A 21371-nucleotide genomic window follows, 5' to 3' on the forward strand; every position below is an offset into this window, starting at 1 on the left:
ATGATAAAATAAAGAGACATCAATTTTTTAACTGATCTAATTAAAGAGTAGCTCCTAATTGCTTAGCAAATGATGATGAGCCAAGCGTGCACTGTGATATCTTCATTATCAACCAAATGGCTAGTTTTAGTGGCCATGTGCACGCTTTCTTCAGCTAGGAGCCTGTTTATTCGCCTCAGTCTTTAATTTGATCAGTTAAATCATTACCTCTCTTCATGTAATCATTTGGAATATACCACAATGTGAATAAGGGACTTTTATTCTTTATAGCACGCATAGATTTCTGACATAATATATCTTAAGCGGGAAAATAATGCCTCAAAACAGGAAACGTGTAATTAGGACAAATCAACATCTTGTTAAAACTATGGGATTGCAGTTGTGGTTGGAATAAATACCAGCATATAGCCTGCAGGGGTCCCCAGTATCGAGTTTGAAAACTACAGGCCTAAATCACGAAACCAGGAGAAATATGTCAGCAAATAGACATATTTGTAAAAAGATATATTTCTCTTGGTCAAAGTGCTGATGTTGTGTTTCTTGGCCTTTGAACGAACATCTTTAATTACCTGTTCTGAACTTGTTCAACGGACATCAGACCGACGCAAAGGTTCTTCCAACAGAGCTGTGAAATATCGCGAGAATATAACGCGTCTATGTGAGCGTGTGAGGCGGATATCCGGCCTCTTTCCAGTGGCGGACCTGAGCCGCGTCAGTCTCACAAAATGAAGGTGAGGTGGAATAAAATTCGTTTTTGGACTCTGTGGGGAGGCTAATATCGTGTCATGTTCATTTAACACCGCCAAATACAACATTAACAACACAGCCGATACATTTGCGTGGTGTTTGGACGGTTTATAGCTAAAGATGGATGTTGATTTTATTCTGCAGTGCTGAACTGGGAATTCAGCGATTGATAAACATGGCGGCCTCCAGGTTGAGCAAATGTGTATTAAGCAAAACTTGCTGTTGGGCCGCAGTTGTTTGATTGTCGAGTCGTACAATTTGTTTAGTCGTTATTCCGATGTACATTGATTAAGTCTCGGCCACATTTGTTTACTACGTAAATGATTAATTTGTTAGTCAACTTGCGTTGCGTTCGTCCTGTTAGCTGGTATAGGTTGCGAGACCTCGTGTCACGATTCCATGTCTTAACCCGTAGGTAACTTAGGTCTTTCAGATATTTCCGGGAATTGTTAGAAAACAAATGAAACAATACTAAAGACCGTCCAGTTTCTTGGATACACAGCTAAGCAGTATTTCACCGCTCAGATTGGCATGCTAGACGCAAGTCGGCCAGCTTGCCGGGACATTGATAGTGGTTACGCGTGTTGTGAATGACTTTCTATGCGATAGCCACAATATTAGCTACATTACGTGAACGTTAATTAAAAGCTGAGCGTTATACAGCCAACCCTTCGATTGGTAGGACAGTACTTGACATAGTTGGCTGCCGACGTTCAGTTTATTTGTTTATTATAACTAGTGGGCAGGGGTTGCAGAGCGTTAAGCATCTTCACTACATTATAGCGTGGGACAGCAGTGTGGTATAGTAGCTGAAGAACTGTAATTCAGTGGTTGCAGGTTTGACTCCCAGGTTTGGGGCATTGCCTTTGTACTGTTGACCATGGTACTCAACCTGAATTTACACAGTAAACGGTATTCCAGCTCTTAAATGACAGCGACGCTGCTTCTCTGACCCGAGTCCTCTGTCGTCTCTTGCAGCTCAACATCTCTTTCCCGGCCACCGGCTGCCAGAAGCTGATCGAAGTGGACGACGAGCGCAAGCTGCGCACGTTCTACGAGAAGCGCATGGCCACCGAGGTGGCGGCCGACCCCCTCGGCGAGGAGTGGAAGGTGAGCGCCGTCGCGTGGCAACCGTCGCCATGGCGTGAATGCCTGCAGCGTCTGCGGCAGCTGCACTCCTGGGCTGCACGGGAGCAGCAGGAGTGCAGCACGCCTTATGCGCCGCACGCCTTTCTGCCTTCTCCCGATCTGAGAGGCGTCGTCACACACGAGCTGGGCGTTCCAGGCTGAGTGAGACGGAGAGAGAGAGCGAGTGCGTGTGTGTGTGTGAGATGGTAAAATGGACCCTATTTATATAGCGCTTTTATCCAAAGCGCTTTACAATTGATGCCTCATTCACCCATTCACACACACACTCGCACACCAATGGTGAAAGGGTGCCATGCAAGGTTAGAGGTTAGGTGTCTTGCTCAGGGACACTTTGACACGCCCAGGGTGGGGGATCGAACCGACAACCTTCCGACTGCCAGACAACCGCTCTTGCCTCCTGAGCTATGTCGCCGAGATGGAGAGAGAGTTAGACACACAGGGAGAGAGAGAGACAGTGTGTTTGTGTGAGAGAGAGTGAGTGGGACCGAGGGCGAGCGGAGCGTGGAGCCTGTGCGTGTCTGACGCAGGCGTGTGCCGTGTGCAGCGTGGAGACTGCGTGTCTGACGCAGGCGTGTGCTGTGTGGTTCTGCGCAGGGCTACATGGTGCGCATCAGCGGGGGGAACGACAGGCAGGGCTTCCCCATGAAGCAGGGCGTGCTGACGCACGGGCGCGTGCGCCTCCTGCTCAGCAAGGGCCACTCCTGCTACCGGCCCCGCAGGACCGGCGAGCGCAAGCGCAAGTCCGTGCGCGGCTGCATCGTCGACGCCAACCTCAGCGTGCTCAACCTGGTCATCATCAAGAAAGGTGGGTGTGCGCGCCGGGCACGCGGAGCGGGCTTACGCCGGCTGCTGATTGGTCAAGGGACCGGGTGGCTTCTGATTGGTTAATGGGCAGGTTTTTTTTTTTTTTTTGATTGACAGGTATCCCGGCAAACACAGCGTGGTTCTCGCAACGTCAGTGAAATGTTTCGTCAATGTTATAACGTTGCAGCAATATTATGAGAACATCGTGTGTTTGCTGGAGTTGTATTTCCAGTTGTTGTAAGCCGGTCTGGCAGTACGGTCTGAGGGTTAGGGTTAGGGTTGATTAGGGAAGGATTGTAGGGGTTGCAGACCGGACTTGCGAAATACTTCTGGACTACAATGTTGTGGAAAGGGTTCAGATATCACACTGAACCTTAAACTTAAAACTGGCCAGTTTTCTGATCGATGTCACTACCAAGTATTGTAATTTCTGTGCTGAATAGTTTGTGCAATAGGCACAGCCCACTGGGTTGAACAGCTACCAAACGAGAGCATTCACAAGAGAGTAGGCAGAAAAAGCAGCATGCCTCAATTTAGTTTCACCTGGCGAACGTGGGCCTGATGATTAAGCATGTAGTCAGGCTGTTGGGCTCTCCCCTCTCGCACACCAGTAGACCCTTCCAGGCTGGCCTGTAGCCTCTAAGGGGGGACAGTGTTGTGCTACAGAAACTGTGGAGCTGCTCACCAGATGCAACCTGACCCCCCCAACTGTGGCTGGTTGAACTGCATTGCTCTCCCACCCCCCTCCTGTGTTACCCTTCACCTTTGCAATGATACAGAGGAAGAGGAAATGCAAACTGATTAGACTACGTTACATTAGCATAAGAAACTGCCATAAGACAAGACTGGCACTGTGGATTTACACCATGTTCTAGAACACTTGCCTAAATCAGACCTCAGCATGTTACTCCTCCTGTTCTTATTTTAAAGAAAGTTATGTGCAGTAATGGCATTACACCTCTAGAGGGCAGAAAGGTAGAGTGAGTTCTGCTGGAGAGAGTGGCCGAGGCTTCAGGACCCCATAATGGGTGGAGACTTATCATGCTGTCACTGCTGGGGTATGAGCCATAAGAGAGATCTTCCACAGCAACAAGAAATCCGATTGGTTCAATTTGGTGAGCAAAATTTGATGGCTCCGCCCATTGTGGGTTTGATGAAGCCTCATTGGGTCTTACCCCCCGTGTTGTGTTCGGCCGTTGGCGTGTACCTGGCCCAGGTTAGGCCGCGTGCTGAAAGACTCTGCTCCTGTCCCAGGTGAGAAGGACATCCCAGGGCTGACCGACAGCACCGTCCCTCGCCGGCTGGGTCCCAAGAGGGCCAGCAAGATCCGCAAGCTCTTCAACCTGTCCAAGGAGGACGACGTCCGCCAGTACGTGGTGAGGAGGCCCCTGACCAAGGAAGGTGAGTCGCTCCCTCCCCCTCTCTCAGGGCTAGCCCTGTATGCTAGCCTTGCGCTTGTCCAGATGGGGCACTGCTGTTTCCCCCCCCCCCCATTCTGATCATGTTTTTCTCAGATTGTTTTTGAGTTATACCTCTGAATATCCACTCGATTTTTATGACCAGCATCTCGTAACCAATCTCACTGAAGGTGATTCTTAGGTGAAGGCGGTGATTCAAAAATACTGACACATGAGGGTTATGGGTGAATAGTGAGTTTGTGTAGATGAATCCCTCCAGAGCTGTCCCTCTGGTTTGCCAGAGTAAGGGCTTAGTCCAGTCACACTGGAGGCTCTGAGCTCATGGGAAATGTAGTCTTTAGACCTGTCGTAAGCCTCAGACAGTCTGTCGTCCCGCACACCAGTAGACCCTTCCAGGCTGGCCTGTAGCCTCTAAGGGGGGACAGTGTTGTGCTACAGAAACTGTGGAGCTGCTCACCAGATGCGACCTGACCCCCCCCTACAGTGGCTGGTTGAACTGCATTGCTCTCCCACCCCCCTCCCGTATTACAGAATGTCAGATCATGGCCTTTTCCACTTTTATAACCATTAAAGGTGCAGGAGGACCCCGTTCCTTAGCTAGTCATTCCACTGCATGGCACAGGTTCAGTTTCTCACTGCTCAGTACGTCCAGTAAAAATAAATTAGCCTCTTCAGCTTAGTCCCTTTCTCCTGTCGTTCACTCTGACCTCGCGGATCTCTCTCCCTCGTCCCCCCCGTCCCTCCCCAGGTAAGAAGCCGCGCTCCAAGGCCCCTAGGATCCAGCGGCTGGTGACGCCGCGCGTCCTGCAGCACAAGCGCCGCCGCATCGCGCTGAAGAAGCAGCGCACGCAGAAGAACAAGGAGGAGGCGTCCGAGTACGCCAAGCTGCTGGCCAAGAGGATGAAGGTACGGAACCCCCCCCCCCCCCCCCCCCCCCGCCACACCCCACCCTTAACCCCCCCCCTCCACACCCCACCCCTAACCCGCCACACCTCACCCTAACCCCACCCCTAACCCTAACCCTCACCCTAACCCCATTACAGTCACTGCAGCTCCACCCCCCCAGGGGGGGGGGGGGGGAGTCACCCCTGCTCATGAGTGGGCAGGGGGACTCTGCTGTAAGGACATTAGAGGCTGTTTGACTCACCTGATTGGCTCACCTGTGTTGGGTCTGCTCCGCAGGAGGCCAAGGAGAAGCGGCAGGAACAGATCGCCAAGAGACGCCGCCTGTCCTCCCTGCGGGCCTCCACGTCCAAGTCCGAGTCCAGCCAGAAGTAGACGCTCCCGTGTAAAGAGAACCATTAAAGGAAAAGGTTTTGCTCTAGAGATGCCCCTCCGCGTTTTCATTACACCCTGAAACGGATCTGAGCTGGCAGCCCCTGGAGCGGAGGGGGGAGACGGGCCCTTACACAGCCATTCGTACCAAACACTTATTCAGAAAACAGGCCTTTATCGATGTGGGTTAATGATCAGCTTACTGCTGCAAGCTCCCGTGAATAAACTATCATTTTGGTGCAACTCGGGCTGTCTATTTGCTCACTGTGTGAGGACTCGACCAGGACTACAGGGGCATTTACACACAGTATGAGGGGTTGGGGTATTTACACACGGTATGAGGGGTTGGGGTATTTACACACGGTATGAGGGGTTGGTGGGGTATTTACACAGTGAGGGGTTGGTGGGGTATTTACACAGTGAGGGGTTGGTGGGATATTTACACTCAGTCTGAGGGGTTGGTGGGGTATTTACACACAGTCTGAGGGGTTGGTAGGGTATTTGCGCACAGTCTGAGGGGTTGGTGGGGTATTTACACAGTCTGAGGGGTTGGTGGGGTATTTACACACAGTGGGGTTAGAGTATTTACACAGGAGTTGTCTAAACTGACTGTACATTCCATGTACATATTTACAGGAACTCATTTGGGTGAAATGTGGACACTAAACAGAAGTATATTTATTTATAAATCCACTGATTCAGCGCTTGAAACCTAAATGTGGGGAAAATGATTAGAATGCCATAAGCACACAAAATGTGTCCCAAGACGACGCAGGTAAATGGAACAAAACCAGTTCTGCTTTTTGAAAAATGGAAATTACCATAACATTTATTGCATTACAGCTCTGCACTGAATTTGCATTTGACATAACTGGAAACGCAGGCTTGGGGGCCGGGGGGGTGGCACTCCCATCAGCTGCAATGCACAAGGCAGGCTGGGGAATCCGGATCATGGAGCACAAAATCCATTTCTGCTTTTCCATCTGCACGACGATCTTCAGCTGCCATTCACGATCTTAATTCACACGTAGCTATACCGTCAGATCACAGATTATCGGGCTAATTAAGAACTGATTTCGGCATTAAATGCAGAACATGCACCAGTCTCTCCAGCACCAGTCCCCCCCCTCAGCTGAGTTCACACAAGCAGGAGCGGATCATTATGGAGTGTGTGAGACAGAATCCCTGTGTGGGTTCATTCAGTGAACCAAACCAGAAGTGCAATTTACAAATCTCAGACACGCTGACCATACCTGATCACTACATTAAGACACAGCATTGAAGTGACGACCATCGGTATGATCTGCAGCAGATGAGTTAAAGTCCAGTCACAGCGCTGTTCAATTTCATAAACTGATCTTTTAATAATGAGAAGAACAGTGATGAGGAGTTTCCCCCTCACCCACCACCAGTGTGTAGCACCAACCTGGGAGATGCACGGCCGTCATTTTGCGCCAGAACGCTCATCACACATCGGCTGATGAGGAGAGGGAACTCATTTTTTAACCGATTACACTGGGGGCTGATTAGGTGGCTGGCTGAGGAAGCCTCTCAGAGTTTAGCCAGGACAAGCAAGGCCTTAACCTGGATTCAGAACCCTCAAACGGCCTTGGACCAGCTTCTCGCCCCGAAATACATCAGACTGGGACAGAGCCAGTCTTCATAAAGCGTCTAAGCGTTAGCGCTGATGGGAATCTGTGTCCCCCAGTCTACCTCCTAACCTTTTCCATGACCAGCTAAAGGGCATAACTGACCCCAGATCAGCACCTTTGCACCAAGACACTTCAATGACCCTGAATTAAGACCTGCGTGTGCTGCTTTGGAGTGCAGGAACTCCAGGCAGCCCCACGTCGTGATATTTGGACATTTATGATCATCAACACCATTTAAGTGCAAATAGAACCGTGCGGTCAGTGCTAGTCCGTTGTCAGAGCTAACACAAACGAACCACAATGGAGATTTTTCCTGAAATGGGGAAGAAGCATTCACAGGGTTTTTTTTGGGGTTGTGTCTTTGCTCAAAGAGCCGCAGCATCAGAAGGAGACCCAAATACAGCTTATGCACCACACTACACAGTATCAGCAACATTTACCTTTTAAAAACACACACACACAGTCCACTGAGGACGGGATACTCAGCTGCTGCTACGGAATTCACGTTTTGGTCAAACCTGCAGGGGGCAAAGCAACCTGCCACACTGAGATGAACACCATGGCCTTACAGAGCGGAGGTGCCAAAGATTCAGCATAACTGGTGGTGTGAGGTGTCAATCAAAGAGCCACTTTAAGACATGAAGTTTTCGTTTTTCTCCCCCTGCTGGCAGCTGAAGGCACTGCGCGGTGAGGGGCAGCCAATAGCTGTGGTTTCAGTAGTGCTGCTTCCCGTCACATGAAACTAGACAATCTTAGAGACCCGAAACACAGCGGCAAGGCCAGCCCCGGATCCGCTGATCCCAGATCAGTGTTTAGGAGCGGCGGGTCACATCACGTGAGGCTCTGGCTTGTCGAGCACTGACTCCAGATCAGTGGCCATATCCATGAAGCGTCTCAGAGCAGCAGAGCTCATTTGGGATCGGTTTCGGGCCTTTAGCGGACCCCAGCTCAGGTTTCCTCTCAGATGCTTTATGAATACGGGCCCAGCAGGAAGTGGGTGCCAGACTGGAACGGCCTCACCCTGCAGTTATCACGGCTGAGTTCCCCACTTGTGCCCTGAATGGTGGGCAGGGCCGTTATTGGTCCTGAGAAATAAAGTTGGAATGTTTATAGCAGGTTCCGGTGATGAGTCAGCATTTATAGCGGGTCCCGGTGATGACTCAGCGTTTATAGCGGGTCCCGGTGATGACTCAGCGTTTATAGCGGGTCCCGGTGATGACTCAGCGTTTATAGCGGGTCCCGGTGATGACTCAGCGTTTATAGCGGGTTCCGGTGATGACTCAGCGTTTATTCCACACCAGGCCCATCCACACACTGGACCAGCGTCTGAACAGGATGAGCCACGCATTCTCTCCCCCCAACACGGCCACAGAAGAAAGGAATTCTGGGATAGCAATCGTTACAGGCCACCCTCCAACAAAATGAGAGCTGTACACAACATAATAACCCCACCCCAACTCGATCTCTCCACTCCACCAAATTAAGTAATCCCACTCCCGCCCGCAAAGGCTGCCACCATTTTAAGACTCAAACCGTCTGACACCAGGAAACAGGTGCGATCCCTCGGGCCCAACCTCAGAACCGATGTTTACAAAACAAAAACGGCAAAAGGGAAACTGAGGATCAGCGGTTCCCAGAAGTGCAAATAGGTCAAAATGACAATAAAATGTCTCTTTATCTACATGCAATGAACATATACAGGCTATGAGATAAAAAGGTCTGCAGCGAGAGGCTTCCCGAGGCCTACAGAATGAGGCCTTCTGGGCTGTCTAGGCATTGGACTGACCAATCACAGCCACTCACAGCCAATCACAGCCAATCGCAGCCCACACTGTGTACATCACCTGAGGCCACAGTCAGGCTTCTTCCCTTACTCAAGTGACTCAAACCGTGTTCAATGGCTCCACAAGTCAGGAAGCTGGTGTCCGGCGTTTTAAGACTGAATTCAGGAGTCACAACAAAATCTTTCCTGCTCCTTGTCTTCTCGACAAGATGGGACTTTTAGCGTTTAGGACAAATTATAATAAGGAGTTCAGGCAGGTACAATAACATCGGAATGAGGCTGTGGAAGTGAGAGTCCATCTTTGTCATCTTTGAGGGATAATCACAGCATGAAATTTACAGTGCAGAAACAAACGCCCTCCTTTCTTCTATGAATAAATATCCACCTGGAAAAGAACCACTTGTGTGCCCTGTGAGTAATCCTCCAGGACTGCAGGGGGCGTTCTCAGGTGGCAGTGTCTCCTGTGAGTAATCCTCCACGGCAGCAGGGGGCGCTGTCAGATGACAGGAGTGCCAAAGCACTTGAGGCACCACTGCACGGTGCTGCTGGGCGGCTGGTCTATGGGGGACAGGGCCTCGCGTTCCTCCGGGCTCAGCGCGTCGAAGGCCTCACTGTACTCACGGTCAAAGGCCTCTGCAGGGGAAACGAGAGAGAGACCGCAACATGTCCTCTGAAAACCGTGTCAACACAAACACAAAGATGGAGAGCGAAAAAATGGGAGAAACAGCAGTGTTCCAACGGTGAAAGACTCTGGGGGAGGGGGGGTCCTACATCGGGGTAGGGGTGCGCTCTCCTGGCAAACAGCCAAGCGTACGTTTAAAAGCCAAGGACAACGTCAATCTTTACTTACAGATACAGCAATTCAGCTTTAAGGTTAAAGTACTTTGTTCTGGGTTGAAAAGCGCTGCCCCACCTGGGACTGATACCTGCAACCCCTGAGTCACAAGACCAGTTCCCTACCCACTACACCACACTGCTGCTATCCAGCCGACTGTACTCACCAACGTCAATATACTCTCTCCCCAGAGCGGCCAGTGACAGGAAGAGGATCTCTCTGTAGATACTCCTGTGTAACACAAGGGGGCGCTGTCAGGGTTTTCTCTCATGACCGAAGAGCGGTCCACTAGAACAGATACCAGCAGGAGGTAGAAGGGACGGTGCGCGGCGTACCTTTGGCGTTTGGGGCGGGCGTTCTTTTGCACTTCCTGTGTGAGCAGGCTCATGGGCGCGTGAACGTCGCTCTCCTGGATGCTCCCGATGATGCTGTTCAGCAGGTCTCTGGCCTCCCGGTGATCCGTAGGACCCAACAGAGCTTTCATCTGCCCTAACACACACACGCACGCACGCACGCACGCACACGCGCACACGCACGCACGCACGCACACACACGCACACGCACACACACGCACACGCGCACACGCACGCACGCACACACACACACACACACACATACACGCACGCACACACACACACGCACGCACACACACACGCACACGCACACGCACATGCACACACACACACACGTACACACACACGTAATGTAAATCGAGAGCAGCAGTGGCTGAGTACAAAGACAGACTGCAATGCCTGCTTGCACCAGTAGGGTGCAGCAGTGAACACTCACTGAAGGTCCTCCAGAGCAGGTAGAGAGGTTCTGTGGGCTCCTGGTGCAGGTTGATGTTGTCCCACAGGAGCTGCACGCACACCTGCTTACTGTCCTGGGACAGCTGGGTCAGAGGCAGCTGCAAGGGGAACAAGTACTGCACCTCACTGTCTCGCCTGTGCTTACATCACACCTGGCAACAGCCAATCGCAAGCCACCCTGGGTCCAGGCTCCGCCTTTCGACTGCTAATCCCACCTGGATCAAATGCCTCTGAATTCTTGTGCTCTTTGAAAACGCTCCCGTAGCTCCCCAAAAATTTTCAACAAAAAGTATTTCCCTGAAGCACGAAGCACCCTCACATTAAAGAAGCGCATATTCTGAACACTGGCAAAAATTCCAAGAGTCTGCCATCTGCAGAGATGCTTCACTGGTGTGTAAAGGGTTTCAGTGCTTCAGATAATGTACTTGACCCAGGCCTGGTGCACAGAGATCAGAATCAACACATTTTACACGACTCCAAACCAGCCCACTGAGTGTGAAATGACCTGACAGGAAGGAGTCCTGCCAGGGCCGTCACTAGTGGGGTGAAAGGAGGTTCTGTTTTATTAAAAATGGGGGGGGGGAGCAATGCCAGAGCAATGTTCTTTCAGGGGATCCAGAATTCCGAGCTGCGCCCCGCACTCTTGTTTATTTTGGAGAATTAAACCAAGAAGGTGAAAAAGAAGTGTTTAATTGCAGCGCAGCTCCGCTCCCCCAGGGGGCGCTGGTGCTCACTGACCTGCATGGGGGCGCTGGTGCTCACTGACCTGCACTCCGTGGTTGCAGTGCTCCGAGGTGAGGATCAGGCCCGGCAGCGTGCTGGGCAGGTCCAGCCGGCAGAAGTACCACAGCAGGTTCCAGAAGAGGATGGGGTGCTGGCTGAGGAACTTGTGGGTGCAGACGACCTGCTCCCCCTCGTTCTCCAGCAGCGACTCCAGCTCCTTCCGCAGGACCAGGGGGCTCAGGTATGGCACCGACACCGGCTGGGGGTTGGGCCTCTTCTGCCCCACTGCATCCTGGGAAAACATGGCAGGATCTCATACTCTGGGCCCCCGGCCTGGATAGTCTAAACAAGTGCCCTCTCTCCCTTCATCTCTCTCTCTCCTCCCTCTATCTCTCCCTCTGAACTCACCGTCGCCCCCTGGAGGCTGCTGGGCAGGCTGGCGGTGGACACGCCGCGGGACGGGCGCTGGGGGGGGTCCCGGGTCTGCAGGGAGTCGCTCATGCTGCTGCTGCGGGTCAGGGGGGTGCCCCAATTCACCAGCTCAGGGTCCAGACCAGGGCTGGGGGGGGAGAGGGGACCCCAAAACACAGTCATGCCACTGATCCATCACCAGGCTGGTTCATAAAACAAGGGCTGACCCAGGATCAGTTTCCTCCTGTCCATACCATCACTTCATCCATTATGAGTGTGGGCCAAACTGACCCCAGGTCAGTCACACATAAGACCATGAGCTCACCCCTCCTGTATGCCAGCCAGGCCCCCAGGGGCCCCCGTCGGCACCTCCAGTGGGGGCTCCTCGAAACTGATGAGGTCAGCAACCACCGCAGAGGCCCCGCCCTTCTGGTCAGCTGACTCCGATGACAGGGGAGCACTGTTGCTATGGATACTGTCACCTGACATGCTGGGTTTCAGCGGGAAGCTGTGGGGAGAGGAGAGGAGACACGCCCGCGTTTACGCTTCTGTCTCGAATCCGCAACACTACCGTGGGCGAAGACTGGTGCCGGAGGAGGTTTCGCTTGAATCTTCAGTCCGATAAACGCAGTTTGTAAGATGCTTCAGGCTTTTAACCCGGGCCAACAGCTGTGTCCTTACTGGAAAGGATACGTTGATTCAGTGTTGTGTGAGCGTTGATTCAGTGTTGCTGCAGCGTTGTGTGAGCGTTGTGTGAGCGTTGCTGCAGCGTTGCTGCAGCGTTGTGTGAGCGTTGGACAGGCTGACCTGGATGCGGTGCGCAGGTCGCGGAACTCAGCGTGCAGCAGGGGCAGGAAGGAGGCCTGGCAGAAGGGGCAGGTGGTGTTCAGGTTGGAGTCGTCTGCCGTCCAGCCGGCCATGATCTCCTCGTCATACACCAGCGCTTCACAGGAAGTGCACTGTGAGCAGCTGGACATCAGCACCTGCACAACACCACAGACACATGAACCACAGCTCACTGACCCACAGCTCACTGACCGACCAACGGCTCACTGACCCACAGCTCACTGACCAAACTGAGCTCAGGACAGTGAAGCAATCAGCCTTGGATGATCAGTGATTGAGCACTGGGTGTGCTTTAGACTCCCAGCAGCAGAGGGCGCTGTCCTCACCTCCAGGGCGGTGTTCTGGTTGATGCTGGAGGAGCTGGTGTGGTGAGAGGAGTCTGCACCCCTCCCAGACCGGCCTGGGTTCACACCTGCTCACAGGGTGTGGGGGCAAAATGCAGTCAGTGTCCATACAACATGTGTGTGTGTATATATAGTGTGTGTGTGTGTGTGTGTGTGTGTGTGTGTGAGTGTATAGTGTATAGTGTTTGAGTGTGTGAGTGTATAGTGTGTGTGTGTGTATATATAGTGTGTGTGTGTGAGTGTATAGTGTGTGAGTGTGAGTGTATAGTGTGTGAGTGTGAGTGTGTGTGTATATAGTGTGTAAGTGTGAGTGTGTGTGTATAGTGTGTAAGTGTGTGAGTGTATAGTGCGTGAGTGTGAGTGTATAGTGTGTGTGTGAGTGTATAGTGTTTGAGTGTGCGAGTGTATAGTGTATAGTGTGTGAGTGTATAGTGTATAGTGTGTGAGTGTATAGTGTGTGTGTGAGTGTATAGTGTTTGAGTGTGCGAGTGTATAGTGTATAGTGTGTGTGTGTATAGTGTATAGTGTGTGAGTGTATAGTGTATAGTGTGTGAGTGTATAGTGTGAGTGTGTGAGTGTATAGTGTGTGAGTGTATAGTGTATAGTGTGTGAGTGTGTACTCACTGCTGCTGCTGCTCTCCAGGCTGGTGCTGCTGTAGTTGAGGCCGTCGGAGCGCAGGGTGCTGTGGGCGGGGCCGTCTACCTCACCCACCCCCTGCAGGGCCCCCTCCGGCCAGGACGGGCCACTGCCCCCGCCCCTCCCGTCCTCCTCCTGAGAGAGAGCGCACGGGACGTCACAGAGCCCCACCAACCACCCACCTCCCCCTCCCAAAATCACAGCAAGCAATCCCTAAATGACTCTCATTGGCTGGCCGGGCGTCACATGGGCGGGTGCTCCGCTGAGCGACTCACCTCGTCGTCGGAGTAGGCGTAGGCAGACGCCACGGTGTCCCACACTTTGATGGCGACGCTGGCGGCCTGCTTCACGCCCGATTTCAGCGCCTCCATCTTGGGCCCGGCCAGCAGCTGCTCCATCCTGGGGGGGGCGAGCAGCTGGCCCATCCTGGGGGGGGCGAGGCCGGAGAGGGAGCCGATGAGGGAGCCGAGCGAGCTGCGGGGGGAGGAGCGCATCAGCGCGCTGAAGGAGCCCGCCCGCTGCACAGCGCCCCACCCCTTCCGCTGCCCCGCCACCGCGCCGGACCGCCCCACGCCCGGGAGCGTCGGGCTGGCGGGGAGGCTGGCCCTCCTCCCGGGGGACACGCTGGAGGCGGAGTCAACCTCGGTGGCTGGCTGCGGCGCCCCCTGGTGGTGCAGCTCCATGCTGAAGGACTTGGGCCCCAGAGGGCTGCTGGCCAGGTTTTGGGGCGCCGCCGTTGGCGGGACTGGGGTACGGGGGTCCCGGGTGCGGGCCGGGCTGGTTTTGGAGCTGTCCGTCACCGGCAGCGGGGACAGGAGGTCCGCCCCCGTGGCCACGCCCTCCCTCTCCACGGCCCTGCTGGAGGAGCTGTCCCTCTGGGCGGGGTCGCTTTGACCCCCATCCCCCCCCCTCAGCAGCGCCACAGAGTCTCCCTCTGTCCTGGGACAGTCAGCCCCCACCGCCTCTGGCAGCCTGACCTCACTTAATTTGGACGGGGGCTCAAGAAACACGTCGTTCCCCTCCGCTGCGTCCGAGGATCCGGACACACCCCCCTCGGGCTCCATGCCCTTGAAGGGGGCGGAGCCAAGGGCGGAGCTGGTGGGAGTGGTCTTGCACCCGGAGAGAGCGGCTTCCAGGATCTTGGCATCGGCTGCCATGGCGACGGCCATCCGGTCAGCACTGGTCTCCAGCATGCCGGCCCGGCTCTCCATGCTGAAGCTCCGCCCCAATGCCTTCTGGAGCCCCGCCTCCCCGGCCCCGCCCAGGGAGACAGCCAGGCCATCCTCGAGCAGAGACACCTCCTCGCTCTGATTGCGTGAGGTGAACAGCTTCCTCACACCTGTGGGACCAGGTGAGAGAGAAAGAGAGAGAGAGAGAGAGAGAAGCCACATGATCACAACAGAAGGGCCTCCAGTCCTGGAGAGGGCGCTGTGCCTGCGGTTTTAACTCCAGTCCTGTATTTTCAGATTGTTTAAAAAAAAAAAAAATTTTGTTTCCCTTCAATCAGCAGCCAATTTAGGCCTTGGAAACAAGGTGTGTGGATTTAGCCAATCAGTGACTTGAATTAAGCACTAACACACTGAAACAAAAAAAGCAGCAGTTACTCCACGAGACTGGCAGCCCTGCTCAGAACGCCTGACCTAACCAAAACAGAAATCAAAGCTATGAAACCATTGGCCGATAGAAGCTGTGTTGGGGATATGCCCTTTTGTGTGTGTCAGTAGCCTGGCTTTCTGACAGACAGACAGACAGACAGACAGACAGACAGAGAGGAGGATCAGAGCAGAGAGCCCTACCACTGCCCCTTCCTGCAGAGCCATCCGAGCTTCCTGTGGACAGCCTGACGATGCTGGGCCCTGGGGTGGGCGTGTCCCTGGGGCTCAGGGGCGGAGCCAAAAGCTTAGCACTGTCTACTGAGCCCGCCCCTTCCTCCGCTGCGGAGCAGAACAGCCGACAGTCTGTTACTCACACACACACACACACACACATACACACACACACAGTGTATACACATACACACACACAGGCGCACACACCCACACACACACAGTGTATACACATACACACACAGTGTATACACATATACACGAACAGCACACACACACGCACGCACACTTACAGACACACACAGTACACTATAAATTTAATGTAAGCTGAAAGTTGTTACCTCCGCTGTGGTGGTTGCCGTTGGCGTTGCCCCCGACAACAAGGCTGCGGGAGAAGAGGGTGTGTTCCTCACCGCTGATCCTGTCGTCGTCACTTCCTGCCACGCCGTCCCCCTTCACCTCTACACAGGTATGAAAGGGCGTGGTCACTTCCTGTTACTCCCACAGCACATTACTGCCTGTGACCAAACCCAAACACTAACCCAAACCCAAACCCAAACCCAAACCCTAACCCTAACACTAACCCAAACCCAAACCCAAACCCAAACCCAAACCCTAACCCTAACCCAAACCCAAACCCTGCAGCTCTCTGCCTCAGCTGATGGGTGCTGAGCGCTCAGGAGCAAAATGGTTGTTGTGGTAACTGGTGAGTGACACGATCATCCCCACCCACTGAAATCTCTCCCGAACACAGCAGTCAGTGTTTGGCTATCCACACACACTGGAGCAGAGCCTTAACAGATACCAGACCATGGGGCCCATCCACACACTGGAACAGAGCCTTAACAGATACCACACCATGGGGCCCATCCACACACACTGGAGCAGAGCCTTAACAGATACCAGACCATGGGGCCCATCCACACACTGGAACAGAGCCTTAACAGATACCACACCATGGGGCCCATCCACACACTGGAGCAGAGCCTTAACAGATACCAGACCATGGGGCTCATCCACACACTGGAACAGAGCCTTAACAGATACCACACCATGGGGCCCATCCACACACTGGAGCAGAGCCTTAACAGATACCAGACCATGTGGCCCATCCACACACTGGAACAGTGCCTTAACAGATACCACACCATGGGGCTCATCCACACACTGGAACAGAGCCTTAACAGATACCAGACCATGGGGCCCATCCACACACTGGAACAGAGCCTTAACAGATACCAGACCATGGGGCCCATCCACAATCTGGAACAGAGCCTTAACAGATACCAGACCATGGGGCCCATCCACACACTGGAACAGAGCCTTAACAGATACCAGACCATGGGGCCCATCCACACACTGGAACAGAGCCTTAACAGATACCAGACCATGGGGCCCATCCACACACTGGAACAGAGCCTTAACAGATACCACACCATGGGGCCCATCCACACACTGGAACAGAGCCTTAACAGACACCAGACCATGGGGCCCATCCACACACTGGAACAGAGCCTTAACAGATACCAGACCATGGGGCCCATCCACACACTGGTACAGAGCCTTAACAGATACCAGACCATGGGGCCCATCCACACACTGGTACAGAGCCTTAACAGATACCAGACCATGGGGCCCATCCACACACTGGAACAGAGCCTTAACAGATACCAGACCATGGGGCCCATCCACACACTGGAACAGAGCCTTAACAGATACCAGACCATGGGGCCCATCCACACACTGGAACAGAGCCTTAACAGCTACACTTACTGCTTTTGAGAGGAATTTCCCTTTATCCAACAGCCTAAATTATAATAGTAGAAAAAGCAAAAACAGAATACATCGTAAGGGACTGGAACTGACGTTGCGACCAGAAGTGATCAGTTGGTGAATAACAGCTGTGAGGTTGATTTTGATTTTAACCAGCAGGTGGCACCGTGACCTCATAAATGACACCCATGCAAACAGTACTTTCCAGGACTTTGGGAAATTGAGCTTCTACTGATTATCAACCATTTTCTCATAAGACTGACACGACAGCAGACTGCAGGGATCAGGTTTGTACCCGGGAGAGCTGTGCTGGTTGGGGGGGGGGATTGAGCTGGTCACAGCTGCCCTACCTGTGTTGATGTGCAGGGGTCCTTCGGCCCGAGCCGTCCTCAGTGCCCGGTTGAACTGCGCCACTGCCCGCACCGCGTGGCGCACTTTGGCCCACAGGAAGCCGCCGCTCCGGTTCTGGCTCGGCCAGGAGCCCTCCAGGACGGCCTGGGGACGCAGAGAGGAGCCAGCGGAAATTAGGGACCCCACTCCAGCCCCGGCTCATCAGCTTCCCCCCCTCCACCTCTCCCCTCTCCAGAGAACCACCTTATTTTCACTTTCTAACTTTAGACTTTAGTCAAAGATTTGATTACACACGGCCCATATCACCACCACCAACCCCAGTGTCCCACCACCTGATTTTACAGCATTCATTATGAGCTATTACCAGGAGAGATAAGCAGACAGACTAACAGCCTAACAGACTAACAGGCTAACAGGCTAGCATATCAACACACAAGGAGAGGAAGACAGCTCTTTCAGGCATGAGTCTAAAGCCGCGTTTCCACCGCAGGAACTATACCCCGGAACTAGGAACCTTTTGAGGAACTCAGTGCGTTTCCACCGCAGGAACTAGGGTCTAAATTTAGTTCTGGGGGCTTTGTTTTACCCCCCAAAAGGTTCCTGCTCGGGGGGTAGTACTTTCCGAAAGTACAGGAACCTTTTGGGTGGAGCTTGCAGCGCTGAACATTTCTGATTGGTCGAGTACTCGTAGCATTTTTTTGTGTCTATATTTTCAGGCGCCATGTTTGAAAATATGCAGGCGCAAACCGACTTATTTTCATAATAACTTCAAATCAAACTTGGAATTATAACGTGTGCTCTTCTGCTCTTTTCTTGCTTTAGTATTAGTTTTATAAAATGCTAAGCATTCGTGCTGGGACAGCATATTACGTACTAAAACATTAGAACGGATTAATTCGGTTGCTGAATATTTTCTTCCGGATTTTCTTTGTTAGCCCGTTGTAATTGACTCAAAACGTTTGATACAGTTATGTGAGGTATGCGTAATTCACATTGGTGATACAGTGAAAGCAAACTGGAAATCACCTTCCGCACTTTTTGTCAGGGTAAAATAACAGGTTAATTCTAGTAATCGTACCTTTAGTTTTTTCAGACTGCCGTAATTTTACTATGCCATTCTTCAATTCCACAAAAAGACCAGGAAGACTATGGACTAATTTATGGTGCATGGTTCGCATCTGGAGGGCACACTTCGCTGCTCGGCTAGCAGTAACTTCGAAGGAAAACAAACGGTGGCTCTACCACTACTAATTTAAATTTTCACGCAAGTCTGAGTTTTCGTTCTATTCTTGTCATTTTGCGATTAGCCTATATAGAATTGACGATGAGAAAGTAATCAAACAGCAAATTGTTTACAACGTGTGCATGTTTTCTGCTGTTGTTGCCAGTTATATTGGAAATGTGAATGCATTCTGTCGCTTCGGATGTCAAGACATGAAAGCGAATGTTCGCATAAAAACATAATGAATGTGTTTGAGAGGATATATAAAACAGTTACAATCTGACTATTGGTCTGTTATATCCTATTTGTTGCATAACGGTCCAAGTTCAACTACCAACGACAGTTTTGCTTGACAACGGTAAAATATGCCCAAACGGCTGCAGAAGAATATTTCAATTCCATGTGATTAAATCGATAAAAATCAATAAATACAAAAGTAAGCATATATAGTAATTGTTGGTAACCCGTTGTATATACGTGGAAAAAACCCCTCCGGGCTGTCCCGGTTATTAGAAAATAATGTAGGCTACTTCGGTGGTAGTATGGGGTTACAGAAGAAATCATATGACAGATGGACCGACGACAACGTCGCTTTTTCATACGTCAGTGGGCTAATTTGCCTAATCTTCGCGGGACTTTAGACCCCGGTGGAAACGCAGACAACCATTGGCTGAAGGAACCTTTTAGTTCCTGGTAAAGTAGTTCCTGGGACTGAAAGTTCCGGGTAATTTTGGTGGAAACGCGGCTTAAGTATCTCTAATTTACACAGTCACAGATGGTGGGGTATGGACCTTGTTGTAGTACCCATAGGTGAGGGTGGTATAGTACTTGTTGTAGTACCCGTAGGTGAAGGTGGTATAGTACCTTGTTGTAGTACCCGTAGGTGAGGGTGGTATAGACCTTGTTGTAGTACCCATAGGTGAGGGTGGTATAGTACTTGTTGTAGTACCCGTAGGTGAAGGTGGTATAGTACCTTGTTGTAGTACCCGTAGGTGAGGGTGGTATAGACCTTGTTGTAGTACCCGTAGGTGAGGGTGGTATAGTACCTTGTTGTAGTACCCGTAGGTGAGGGTGGTATAGTACCTTGTTGTAGTACCCGTAGGTGAGGGTGGTATAGTACCTTGTTGTAGTACCCGTAGGTGAGGGTGGTATAGTACCTTGTTGTAGTACCCGTAGGTGAGGGTGGTATAGTACCTTGTTGTAGTACCCGTAGGTGATGGCGTTGGGCTGTACCCCAGCGTTCTTCATCTCCATCAGTACGCGCACGGCCATGACGGGGAGGCTCCAGATGCCACACAGCTGCATCACCACCCGATAGCACACCTACACCACAGGGGGAGGGGTTCGAGCTGAACCATCTGTACACTACAGAACAGACTCAGCAGTGAGTGTGATGTCAGAGAAGGGCTATGTGATGTCAGAGTGGAGAATTTGTGATGTCAGAGTGGGGCTGTGTGACGTCAGAGCAGGATGTGATGTCACAGAAGGGTTGTGATGTCAGAGTGGGTCTGAGTGATGTCAGAGCAGGGGGGCAGGTCTCGCACCTCGTCCAGCAGCTCCAGCTCGGCGCTCCTCCTCCTCAGCAGCACGGCATGGGCCTCCTGCAGGGCGCGCAGCTTGCAGGGGGCGCAGCGCACCCTGCTGGGCAGGCACAGGAACCACAGGCTGTAGCTGTGGCTGAGCAGGCACCTGGCCCACAGAGGGGGCTGGGACCGATACCGCCTGGCCATCTTCCAGGAGAGCTTCACCTCCTGCAGGGACACAGCGAGCACAGGGCAGTGTGTAAGAGCACAGCCCGCCAGCAGGGCGTGGTGCAGTGTGTAAGAGCACAGCCCGCCAGCAGGGCGTGGTGCAGTGTGTAAGAGCACAGCCCGCCAGCAGGGCGTGGTGCAGTGTGTAAGAGCACAGCCCGCCAGCAGGGCGTGGTGCAGTGTGTAAGAGCACAGCCCGCCAGCAGGGCGCGGTGCAGTGTGTAAGAGCACAGCCCGCCAGCAGGGCGCGGTGCAGTGTGTAAGAGCACAGCCCGCCAGCAGGGCGTGGTGCAGTGTGTAAGAGCACAGCCCGCCAGCAGGGCGTGGTGCAGTGTGTAAGAGCACAGCCCGCCAGCAGGGCGTGGTGCAGTGTGTAAGAGCACAGCAGGGCGTGGAGCAGTGTGTAAGAGCACAGCCCGCCAGCAGGGCGCGGTGCAGTGTGTAAGAGCACAGCGCACCAGCAGGGCGTGGTGCAGTGTGTAAGAGCACAGCAGGGCGTGGTGCAGTGTGTAAGAGCACAGCAGGGCGTGGTGCAGTGTGTAAGAGCACAGCAGGGCGTGGTGCAGTGTGTAAGAGCACAGCGCACCAGCAGGGCGTGGTGCAGTGTGTAAGAGCACAGCAGGGCGCGGTGCAGTGTGTAAGAGCACAGCCCGCCAGCAGGGCGTGGTGCAGTGTGTAAGAGCACAGCAGGGCGTGGTGCAGTGTGTAAGAGCACAGCCCGCCAGCAGGGCGTGGTGCAGTGTGTAAGAGCACAGCCCGCCAGCAGGGCGTGGTGCAGTGTGTAAGAGCACAGCCCGCCAGCAGGGCGTGGTGCAGTGTGTAAGAGCACAGCAGGGCGTGGTGCAGTGTGTAAGAGCACAGCCCACCAGCAGGGCGTGGTGCAGTGTGTAAGAGCACAGCCCGCCAGCAGGGCGTGGTGCAGTGTGTAAGAGCACAGCCCGCCAGCAGGGCGTGGTGCAGTGTGTAAGAGCACAGCAGGGCGTGGTGCAGTGTGTAAGAGCACAGCCCGCCAGCA

At 53.0% G+C, this 21371-nt stretch overlaps 2 protein-coding genes across 2 annotated transcripts in view; one reads left to right on the forward strand and one right to left on the reverse strand.

Annotated features, from left to right (window-relative positions):
- Positions 1–624: 624 nt before the first annotated feature.
- Positions 625–5444, forward strand: LOC118227612 (40S ribosomal protein S6). Its single transcript, XM_035418252.1, has 6 exons — positions 625–731; positions 1726–1857; positions 2491–2701; positions 3955–4101; positions 4867–5024; positions 5301–5444. The coding sequence occupies exons 1-6, from the start codon at positions 726–728 to the stop codon at positions 5394–5396; spliced, it is 750 nt and encodes a 249-aa protein (XP_035274143.1). The 5' UTR covers positions 625–725; the 3' UTR covers positions 5397–5444.
- Positions 5445–6190: 746 nt separating this feature from the next.
- Positions 6191–21371, reverse strand: part of LOC118227925 (DENN domain-containing protein 4C-like) — a 32540-nt gene continuing 17359 nt past the window's right edge. The window contains exons 17-32 of the mRNA XM_035418998.1: positions 20150–20356; positions 19800–19928; positions 17383–17527; positions 15601–15720; positions 15230–15367; positions 13709–14772; positions 13421–13568; positions 12779–12864; positions 12414–12589; positions 11932–12114; positions 11604–11754; positions 11239–11487; positions 10453–10570; positions 9999–10152; positions 9830–9894; positions 6191–9461 (exon numbers count right to left, since the gene is read on the reverse strand). Of these exons, the coding sequence (XP_035274889.1) occupies positions 9325–9461; positions 9830–9894; positions 9999–10152; positions 10453–10570; positions 11239–11487; positions 11604–11754; positions 11932–12114; positions 12414–12589; positions 12779–12864; positions 13421–13568; positions 13709–14772; positions 15230–15367; positions 15601–15720; positions 17383–17527; positions 19800–19928; positions 20150–20356 (3270 nt within the window). The 3' untranslated portion in view covers positions 6191–9324. The remainder of the gene's footprint in view (positions 9462–9829; positions 9895–9998; positions 10153–10452; positions 10571–11238; positions 11488–11603; positions 11755–11931; positions 12115–12413; positions 12590–12778; positions 12865–13420; positions 13569–13708; positions 14773–15229; positions 15368–15600; positions 15721–17382; positions 17528–19799; positions 19929–20149; positions 20357–21371) is intronic.

Source organism: Anguilla anguilla, chromosome 5 (assembly GCF_013347855.1).
Source record: "Anguilla anguilla isolate fAngAng1 chromosome 5, fAngAng1.pri, whole genome shotgun sequence".
Classification (NCBI taxonomy): Eukaryota; Metazoa; Chordata; class Actinopteri; order Anguilliformes; family Anguillidae; genus Anguilla; species Anguilla anguilla.

What these genes read in the sequence shown, in the direction of transcription:
- LOC118227612 (XM_035418252.1), top strand. An exon ending in CCTGGTCATCATCAAGAAAG is followed by an intron (nt 2,702 to 3,954) that starts GTGGGTGTGCGC and finishes CTCCTGTCCCAG; the next exon opens with GTGAGAAGGACATCCCAGGG. An exon ending in GAGGCCCCTGACCAAGGAAG is followed by an intron (nt 4,102 to 4,866) that starts GTGAGTCGCTCC and finishes GTCCCTCCCCAG; the next exon opens with GTAAGAAGCCGCGCTCCAAG.